Source organism: Dermacentor silvarum, chromosome 1, assembly GCF_013339745.2.
Source record: "Dermacentor silvarum isolate Dsil-2018 chromosome 1, BIME_Dsil_1.4, whole genome shotgun sequence".
NCBI classification, from domain to species: Eukaryota; Metazoa; Arthropoda; class Arachnida; order Ixodida; family Ixodidae; genus Dermacentor; species Dermacentor silvarum.
The window spans coordinates 370,622,676-370,633,701 of record NC_051154.1 but is presented as its reverse complement, the minus strand read 5'-3'; the positions used below and the strand labels follow the sequence as shown (position 1 = coordinate 370,633,701).

The 11,026-nt window shown below is 43.8% G+C and overlaps 1 protein-coding gene across 2 annotated transcripts in view; it reads right to left on the bottom strand.

Annotated features, from left to right (window-relative positions):
* Positions 1-4,528: 4,528 nt before the first annotated feature.
* Positions 4,529-11,026, bottom strand: part of LOC119437458 (ATP-dependent translocase ABCB1-like) — a 36,160-nt gene continuing 29,662 nt past the window's right edge. For both annotated transcript variants that reach the window (XM_037704481.2, XM_049660579.1), the window contains 2 exons: positions 6,927-7,025; positions 4,529-6,296 (listed from right to left, as the gene is read on the bottom strand). In XM_037704481.2, the coding sequence (XP_037560409.2) occupies positions 6,999-7,025 (27 nt within the window). In that variant the 3' untranslated portion in view covers positions 4,529-6,296; positions 6,927-6,998. The remainder of the gene's footprint in view (positions 6,297-6,926; positions 7,026-11,026) is intronic.

Genomic DNA, 11,026 nt, shown 5'->3' with positions numbered 1-11,026 from the left:
CGAACCTGCGACAGATAATCCCAAATTTTATTTTAAAAAAAACTATACAGGCTAGATATACCGGGTGTTCAAAATTAGGCTTTATGGTTTTCTTAAATTTAGGCACTGGAGGGGAAGGGGAAGACCACCTGCGCAAATAAGTTATGTGGCCAGGGGGACACAACGTGAGATAATAATTATCGCTGTCAGCAGCCGAATTAGCTAAAACTGAATAATTAACTTTTTATTGACTGCAGTAAGTGTGTATGTTTGCATTCAAAAGTTAGAGGCAGTCGTGTTTCTACACAATTTCACTTGGAAGAATTCTTCTAGCATGTCTATGCTCCGAGATATCCAACCCCAAATTTTAATTGTCGACCGCATGATTACGCATGCAAGGGAGTGAGGATCGGCGCAAAGCTCCTCCCTGATGTGACGCGGCTGTTGGGTGCGGCGTTTAGTCTGACAACGCGGCGGAGGCATTTGGCAAAAATAATAACTGTCCCCGTTCCCCTCACGGCTGGCGAAATAAAAAAAATCGAAGAAGCCGTAACCGCTGTTGTAACACGCGACCGTGCAGCCTGTAAAGATGGCGGCAGCTGCCATGCCGAGATAATGGGGCGAGCGGAGAAGCCGGAGGGCAGTGCGCGTGCGTAATGCTGACTAGACGATCGGGCATGGTCCTTGCCTGGGCTACGCAAATAAAGTGATAGCTGATTTCCAAGTATTGTAAGTTTTATTGAAATCAAGAGCAACAACTGCACCATCAACAGCAGAAACCTTTTTAGCTATGCTAACGAAAATTTCATACTGCCGCTTTAAGTTTAGTGTTGTCATGCAGAAATCATGACACTTCACCCATCAATATGTCAATGCCCTAAATATGTTCAAAATGCCTCCCTTCCACAGCAACGCAAAGCATAAACCGCTCTCGCGTGGACTCGATAACTCTGCGCAGTACGACAATTGAAATTTGGAGTCTGATATCTCGGAGCACGAACACGCTAGAATAATTCTTCCGACTGATACTGTGTAGAAACATGACTGCCTCTAAGTTTCCAATACAAACATACCCACTTATTGCAGTCGACAAAAATAATTGTTCAATTTTAGTTAATTGGGCTGCTCACAGCGATAATTATCATCTCACTTCGTGCCCCCCTGGCCACAACTTATTTGCACAGGTGGTCTTCGCGTGCCTCCCAGTGCCTAATTTTAAGAAAACCATAAAGCTTAGTTTTGGACACCCTGTATTATCAGGCACAGCCGCCAAGCACATGGCTGTATTGGGTAACGTCCTTTTCTGATAAGCTCGGAGAAACCGATTCCTGGCTTATCGCTACAGGTCTTCTTCCTCTTTCTGGGGTTTTACGTGCCAAAACCAGTTCTGATTATGAGGCACGCCGTAGTGGAAGGCTCCAGATTAATTTTAAACACCTGGAGTTCTTTAACGTGCACTACAACGCAAGCACACGGGCGTTTTTGCATTTCGCCTCCATCGAAATGCGGCCGCCGCGGCCGGGATTCGATCCCGAGATCTCGTGCTCAGCAGCGCAGCGCCTGCGCTGACTGAGCCACCACGGCGGGCTACAGGTGCTGCTCTAGCCGTATGAAATGCGGGTTTATCGTGAGCAGAAACGGTGAATTTCGGTAAATTAGAAAGGCTACTATCATCATCATCATCATTGATAGAAGCTGAACCCCCCTCCCCTTTAGAAAAAAACCTGGATCCGCCCCTGAATGCGAGTATGCTAGACAGAATAGTGGGGGAAACGGCACTTGTGCTGCAGGACACTTTAATTTGGCCGCTTCAATTGTTCGCGAATCGGCGTATTTGGGCATATTCGTGGCTAATAATATTCGCGAGTTCGGGCTGGTGCCGTATTTGTCACTTGAGCCTCAACAGTTGCCAAGTGCGTTTTTAAGCTTTCTATCTCTCACTGATTCGTCCGTGAGTGCCAAAAACGCACAGCAGGAAAGTCAACTTACACAATGAAACTATCTGCGCATCTCCGCACACAACAGAACAGCGCACGACATACGTATCGTAGAACACTGCAGTCTACATTCGCAGTTGTACCGATAAGAACAATGGGAACTGCAACGCCACGCTACACAGACGAATTGTATATATCTGCATTGCATTGCGCGCGTCACGCAATGCATTCCCGGCCGTCACCATGGCTAGGCCGCGGGTTCAGTAAACGGTAGGAGAGACTGCCGTACGCAAACGTAAGCGCGAGCGCGACCGTGCACGTAAGGCCGATCCAGTGTATCGGCAACGGCAGAGCCTCTGACCGTCTACCAGAGCGATCACAGGGCAATACTGTGCAAATCTAGAGTCGTCCGTGAAAGTGTATGTGCGTGCCATCAACAGCTACATGATTTAAAATAACGGTTGTGCAACTTAACGAAATGTGTCTTTATTCCACATCAAGAATCAAAAAAGACAATCCTAAACAAGCCATCAAATCACATATGCACCGCATCGGGTCGCTCAGAATTTCTTGGGTTTGTTGCGTGGTCGTTGGCTTTAGACTTTGATTCAGTTTCCATGGGAGAAAGCTTCACGTTAAACCATTTTTCTTTAAGAAAGGGGATTCGATTTTTTACTGCGATGGCAGTGCTTGAAATTGGGTTCAAGCTTAGTTCTTCCGGGAATTCTGTTACGTTGACGATGACCCTTGACGGCATCGATGACATGCAACAATGATGTTTGTCATCGATAGGCCACTTCGTCATCCCCAGCTTTGTCATTGCATAGAGTGAATTAAAGGTAAATTTCTCTCCGTGACCACCTCCACTAGAATTTGACCCCATGCTAGTGAATCAGTGTCCATTTGGGAGTCGAGCACGCTAACGACGGAGCTGCAGCACAACAACAGTGCTGGTCTGTTAGTACAAAAGTAGATATTGATGACGAGTTCAGGTCGTTGCTTGGCCATCGCTCCCAATGTACTCCTCTGGATGAGTGGCCCCGGCCGTCGATCAATACTCCATACGATGTCAGACTACACGTTGCAAACCGGCTCGAAATGACTCCTCCGTGCACACAGGTTTATTCACAAATATACATCTCAACAATTGCTTGTGGAGTGACAGAACTTCAAAAGCTTTTATTGCTTTTGAAGTTCTGTCCCCCCTCACAAAAACAAATCTGCCTTTTATAAGCAACTTGATTCACAACAGAATGAACCTTCACCGCCTCTCCGCACCGTAGCAATGGAGAACCGTAGCCACCAATAACAAGCGGTTTTACAAGTGCAGAGATGTAACCTGAACTAGCGGTTAAACAAACCACCTAACAAGCTTTCTATCTGCTACCCCTACTGGCCGCGTTCGTTGTTTCCTGAATAAATTATGGGATTTTACGGAAGAAAACCACGATTTGATTATGAGGCATGCCGCAGTGGGGAACCCCGGATTAACTTTGACCACCAGGCAATCGTTCTTTCCTCCTTTCCTCTGGCATTATGGCTTCGCTTCAAAGACGATAACAAATCAAAGTAAACACATGAGACAACACAAACAGCAATAAGTTCCTTTAATAAAATCTAGTAAAAGCATTACCACTTCTTTTTTTGGAATCCACTAGTTAGCCAGGATTCTGCACTCAAACTGCACATCTGTTTGAAAACAAGCCGCTGCATACTCTATGTGTCGGAGGCCACCTGAAAAATGCAATTCCCATCTGCCCATTAGCTTCACTACACTCTAAGATCAGTTGCACCCTTTGAGGTGCATTTTTGCCACACAACAATAATCGTCATCTGTCTTGCTTGCATTTCCTATCTTGAAAACTCTGCACTTGCTACTTTCCTGTCGAGAACGCTGTGTCACGCTCATAACGCTCTTGTCATTCGTGACTGAGAAGTGCCGGGCGCACAGCATTAAAGAAAGGAAAGCCACGCAAGTCAGATGACGATTATTGTTCTGTGGCAAAAATACGCCCCAAAGGGTGCAACTGTTTTTAGAGTGAAGGAGCGCTGTCGGCGCACACCTGTTTTTCCTTCGTCCAGCTCCCTCTACACCATGAGGGTGACAAGACTGACGACCGGCAAGTGATGCCTTTGTTGGCACCAGTTGGTCACCCAGTTGTTGGTTGGAAACATCGTGCACTTGCGGTAAACGACCATTGGCTCAGTGACACCCGCTACTGTAGGAGCAGAAAACATATAGAAACGTTTGTGCTAAGTCTCCACATGCTTCTACTTCTAAATAAAATAAATCACAATAGATGGTCATCGAACTTAACAACAAGGCTGTGCGCTCCAGACAGACTGAGAGCAGTGGCATCTGTGTCACACACCCCGTGACGAATTTGGCCCGCCGCCGGGCCAAATTCCTAAGCCGACCTATGAGCTTCCGAAAATAACCCCACGATAGCAAGGACAATTAGTAATGGGACCTTTGGGGTGCCAGCAAATGCCAGTTGCTGTCCAAAGACCGAGTCAGCCCAGAGTTGTCAAAACACAACAAAATATATTCTTCTAAACAAGGTAGTTACATACACACTTCGGCAAGGCACATCACAAAACAATTCAGATGGGTATTCACAATACAGAGGAAAATAATTAATGACAAGCACTAAGAGTCCAACACGTAAAGTGCAAAATGAATAGGAACACTAAGTGTCCAATCGTGTTCACCTGCGCTGGTCTTGAGCCGGACGATCTCGGCAAAGCTCAAGGCAAATCTCGAAGTAACTTCTTCCGGAAATGCAGATGCTCGATGAACTCGTCAACTAGCTTGCCGGAGAATCCCCTTCTTCCGCAGACGGTCATAGTTATCACGTAGCATCTCTTTACCAGCACAGTCTGATCCCCCTTCCGATTATCGCACGGCGCTTTTATAGTCTTCGCCGGGGGTTCTGGAACCTTCCGTCAGAGTTAAGATCCCGTAGCATGAACAAAGCCTGGCAATCTTCTAGTCAATTCTCCCACCTTCAACCGCAGCTGTCGCAACATCCGCGAGGAGGGTGGTGACTCATCCGTTAGCGTGCGCTCGGGCTTCCCCCTCTCTCTCTCAACTCGCCGTTTCTGTCGGGGTCTGAGAGGGTGTTTCGGCGCACGCATTCTCTCTCATTACCATTGCCTTCGCCTAACTTGTCGATGCTTCTAGGCTCCGTTGGGCGCATCGGCTGTTTAAGGTGTACGCGCTCCCTCCTATGCCGAAGCTGCCACGAGCCGGCGTGCTTCTTTCACTGGCTTACGTGACACACTGCGCACGCTTGGATTATGCGCTCTTTTGTGACACTGTGCATGCATTTAGGAGTCCAGGACAAGCAATACTGCAGTGGACGAGGATGAACTATGTGTGTACATTGAACAAAAATTATTCTTCACAATATGACAGTCTGTTCTCGTGAATTTATTCATTGTCATGCTTGTGAAAAGAACGTCGGCAGCAGGAAATAGATGTTCATGACAATAACGATGATAAGCTTTAAACATGGCAGATACCCGCAATAGAGAATGCGCCGAGAAAAAGACGTTTGGTGCAAAACAATGTTGAAAGCATCTACAACTTCAATGCCAACGGCGAAGTTGCAGTGAACCCACCACATTGTTCACATATCAGCTCACATGATTCACAGATGGCATGAGGCCTATATGGCACAATTTGTGCTGTTTGTGCATCGTGACAATATACCGCAAATGTACAGAGAAAAAGACAATCACAGAAATTCAGTGTTTGGTACTCCGTCATTTCGCTCGTGACATAAGTTGTAGTGGAAGTTTTGGACGCAGAGTTAATCCCTAGACAGAACGTTCCCAATGACACAAACACTGAATTTTCAGAGTGGTGTTAGGAGACTTCAAAGTTGAAGGTCACCTAAATTCCACCCTGCAGAAACATCAGGCAGGCAGGAGCTTGGGCGTCGTCCTTCTTAACAATAGAGACATAGAGACAGAAAAATTCGTCGGCCCTTCCACTCCGTGAAGATAGATGATAAGCGAAGCTTGTCCCTTTGTATACCTAACCGTCCCCTTTGCCATCAACATTATGTTTACTGGAATGTTCCCTTGTTCTTCATCCTGCATTAGAATCTCTTCATTCATTTATACTTGTGTCAGTGTTCGTCGGAGCGGATCACACTAATGAAGGGCAAGTTGTTGACGAACCAAAAACGCTTGCTTTCGATGTCTCAAATTTCCTTTTTTCTGCTGCATTCGATCATTTTCCGTCATAGCCCTCCTCGAGTAATCATCCATGAACGCAGCTACCAGTTTACTGCAGATGTCGTAGAAGAGCTTCTTCGATTAGGCGCTTCCAGCTTTCGCCACTCGACACCGTATCACCCGCAAACACATGGGCTGACCGAGAAAGAGAGAGAGAGAGAAAGGAAGACAAGGAGGTTAGCCAGTGTGAATACCGACTTGCTACCCTGTATTCGGGAAAGGGGCAAAGCGAATAAAAGGTGATAGAAGAAAAAAAAAAAAAAAAACATTGAAGTAAGAAAATTTGCGCAATGGGCTGACCGAGCATACCAACCGCACACTGGTGAACATGTTGTCCATGTACGTCGCATCGGACCATAAAAACTGGGACATTTTGCCCTTCATTAGATATGCTTTTAACACAGCAAAGCACGAGACTACTGGCTACAGCCCGTTTTTCCTGCTCTACACTCGTCCGCCGCGTCACAGACTGGACACCATATTTTCTTTCTCCACCCACGACAATCTCACCATTGCCAAGACTCCGTGTCTCACTGAAGAAGCTCGACGCTTGGCCCGCATACATACTCTGGCTTCGCAAGACCGGTCAAAAGCACGGTACGACAGGCACCATTAGGATGTCACCTATTCTCGAGGGGATCTAGTCTGGCTATGGTGTCCGGTGCGCAAACGTGGCCTGTGTCAGAAACTTCTTGCCAACCATACTGGCCCATATGTTATTGTTGACCAGCTCAGTGAAGTAAATTATCGACTGGCGCATCTCACCGCAACTGGACGGCGCTCCACCAAGACTGAGGTTGTGCATGTCGCTCGTCTCAAGTCCTTCACACTGAGAACTTAACTGACTTGCCCGGCGGGCTTCGCCTAGGAGGGGAGAAATATTACAGTCAATGTAGCCACATGAGTAGAAGAGGAAGGAGTGTGAGCAGAGAAGTCAAGAAAGAGAACGTTTTTGCCCGTCGGAGGCTCGCCCTGAGGCCTGTTTAATAAACTCCATTTTTATCACGTAACAATATATAACGTCACACAAGAAGGTATGATGCCTCAGTTTCAATGAAAATTATGCACCATACATAAACTGGAGCACAACTTGCTGACTTTTTTTTAATACACACTTAGTTAATGCAGATGTGTCTGAGAAAATTGATGTTTTGGTGCCGAAAACCTTACTTTATCGCTTTAGTCAGAGCATTTTTCTTAAGCTGACCGAATAGGTGGAAGTATTCAGAACCTTCATGAACTTGAATCATGAACTTAACAGTAAATCGTTGACATAGATAATTTGCAAATAAGGCCAATAAAATATGTTATAAATTGCATAGCACCGATGCTGGCACGTGTTCAATTTAGCTATTGAACCAGATATGTTTGCTGATGGAATAAAAAATTCTAAAGTCTCTATGGTTTACAAGGGTGGGGACAAAAAGCATAGCTCCAAATTATCATCCAATTTCTTTGATACCAGTGTTTTTCAAAAGAATTAGAAAAAACAATGAGATCACCAAACAAATGCTCGAAACACTTCACAGTATGGCTTTAGGAGAAAGTCCAAAGAAACAGCATTACTAGATTTAAAAGGAAATCATCACCATCATCAGCCTATATTTTATGTCCACTGCAGGACGAAGGCCTCTCCCTGCGATCTCCAATTACCGCTGTCTTGCGCTAGCGTATTCCAGCTTGCGCCTGCAAATTTCCTAACTTGATCATCCCATCTGGTTTTCTGCCGACCTCGACTGCGCTTCCCTTCTCTTGGTATCCATTCTGTAACCCTAATGGTCCACCGGTTATCCATCCTATGCATTACATGGCCTGCCCAGCTCTATTTCTTCCGCTTAATGTCAACTGGAATATTGGCTATCCCCATTTGTTCTCTGATCCACACCGCTCTCTTCCTGTCTCTTAACGTTAGTCCTAAGATTTTTCGTTCCATCGCTCTGTGCGGTCCTTAACTTGTTCTCGAGCTTCTTTGTTTACCTCCAAGTTTCTGTCCCATATCTTAGCACCGGTAGAATGCAATGATTGTACACTTTTCTTTTCAACGACAGTGGTAAGCTCCCAGTCAGGATTTGGTAATGCCTGCCGTATGGACTCCAACCCAATTTTATTCTTCTGTAAATTTCTTTCTCGTGATCAGGGTCCCCTGTGACTAATTGACCTAGATAAACGTACTCCTTTACAGACTCTAGAGGCTGACTGGTGATCCTGAATTCTTGTTCCCTTGCCAGGCTATTGAACATTATCTTTGTCTTCTGCATATTCATCTTCAACCGAATTCTTACACTTTCTCGGTTAAGGTCCTCAATCATTTGTTGTAATTCGTCTCCATTGTTGCTGAATAGGACAATGTCATCGGCAAACCGAAGGTTGCTGAGATATTCACCATTGATCCTCACTCCTAAGCCTTCCCAGTCTAAGAGCTTAAATACTTCTTCTAAGCATGCAGTGAATAGCATTGGAGAGATTGTGTCTCCTTGCCTGACTGAAAGGAAATATTAACTAACAATGACAAAAACTTGTTATGTTAGGACTCTTCATATATTTTGCAAAAGCTTTCGACTTACTAGATCACAGTACTATCATTTACAAACTCTCATGCCATGACATTCGTGGTAAGTCATTGGCATTATGCAAGTTTTACCTTGAAAACAGAGCACAGTAAATTTGTTTAGGAGACGACAGATCTTCCTTGTTATCACTTTCCTGTGGTGTACAACAAGAAAGTTTGTTAGGACCTGTTTTATTTAATATATACATAAGAGATTTAGTAAATCTGGACCTTCAAGCAAAGTTCATCATATTTGCGGCCGACAGCACTGTGCTCTTTTCCAATACTGATGCTAACTCCTTAATAATACATTGCAACAGATTTCTGGCTAATCTACATAAATTGGCACAAAAAAGTTAAAATTCATCCAACGTTAACAACAGCTGCACAATTCTGCACGAGAAATAAAGTATTTATGCTTGTAAGTATTATTTGTTACTGCGATGAGAAAATTGAGCTTGTAAATGAACACACAATTCTTGGCATCAGATTCGCCTGCTATTTGAACTAGGACAGCCATGTTAATCAAATATATAAAAAGCTGTCTGCGATTACAGGTGCAGTTTGTTGCTGTAAATCCGTACTTCCGTTGAAAGCAAAGCTCAACATATACAACGTGCTGTTCAACTCGCAGCTGAATTATTGCTCGCTAGTCTGGGGAACCACAACTACTGTAAATATTTCTGAAATTGTCAAAGTCAAAAAAGCAATCAACATATTGCAATTGTTAGATGCATGTTCACTACAATGGGCATATTTCAGAAGCTAAATATAACTTGCATTGAACACCATTACAAATATCGTATACTAAGCATCTTTTATTTCGGTAAAAAATATTTTAGAGGTTTCTTATCAATGACATATTATGTCTTAATGGAACATCTGTTTACACTCGAAAATCAGAAACTTGGCACATTCCTTATTTTTGTACATATTACAAAACATAAACATCAAAACATAACCTTCTTTTATTGCTCCATAAATACTACAGCAATTTGATCAATGCCTAACACACAACTGAAAGCGCATTTTATTAACACGTAGTATTTGTATACCTTGCTAGATGCATGTATTGCAGCAAATTATCCTTACTTTTTAGCACATCACTTTGTGTGAAAATGTCAACAGTTACATTCATTCTGCTTTTGTTCTTTCTTTATTTCTTTTAACTGTATTTTGTGTAGTTGTGTTATGTATGTAGGTACATGTTTGTGAAAATACATTTATTTCTGTTCTGTGAATTGCTAGACCTTACGATACAGGGTTATATGTTCTTGTTTCAACAAGTCTAGTGTGTGCTGCCGTAGCTATGAGTGCATCTAGAAGTCCACTTGTTAGTTTTTGTCCAAATGACATTGTTGCAACATCACTGTTTACCTGCTAGTGCTGTGTCAACTGTTATCAGCAAGTTGTCAATTATGTGCAATACTGCTATCAAGTAAAAACATGACCCCTTGGTCCTTGTCAAGCTGCTGAACAGCTATTAACTCAGGGGCTTCCACACATGGAAGTAATAAAATCAATTCAATTCAAAGTCAGTGTAGAGGTGAGTCAGTCTAGTGGCCAATGTCTGTCATTTGTACCCATTCCAGACAGCACTGTCCCGCAAAATGCCTTGTTGTCATTAACCCTTTACATATTTTTTTTTTGTTTTTATACAGCGGCAACACCCTAAAGTAGCAGAGATGCAATTTAACGAAATGGAATTGCCACCAGTAATGGTCCACGCTGGTAACCACACAAAACAAGGGTGCAGAACGACAAAAATTCATTGAGGCAAACTTGTGCCCCGCGCAATCAAAAGCAGCTAGCTCGCTAACAGTGCAAGTAGAATTGCCCAATAATACAATGGGCCCATTGAAAGTATGGAGCTGGTATCAAGGCAGGTTTGTGGGAATGTTTAAATGTGATAATCAATCATCAGTCATGAATCAGAGCTGAAAATCCAGAAAAGAACATTTCATTTCTTTTCTTTCATTTCAGCAGCATTGCAGTTGCAACATTATACATATAGCCTACGCATATGGCTATGTGCTGTCTGGAAGGAGGTTTCACGGCTCTACTTGCTAGAATATGCTGCTATGTTAAAGTGTATAGCTTTCATTGGGAACTAATCGCGATTTCTTGTGAGCGCCTAACCGTTTTCCTGGGCCGATCCAAAAGATAGTGCAAGCTGAAAATCCAAATAAGAGCATGGCAGCATTGCAGTTGCAACATTTTACATATAGCCTACACATATGGCTATGTGCTGTCTGGGAGGATGTTTCACGGCTCTGCTTGCTAGAATATGCTGCTATGTTAAAGTGTATAGCTTTCT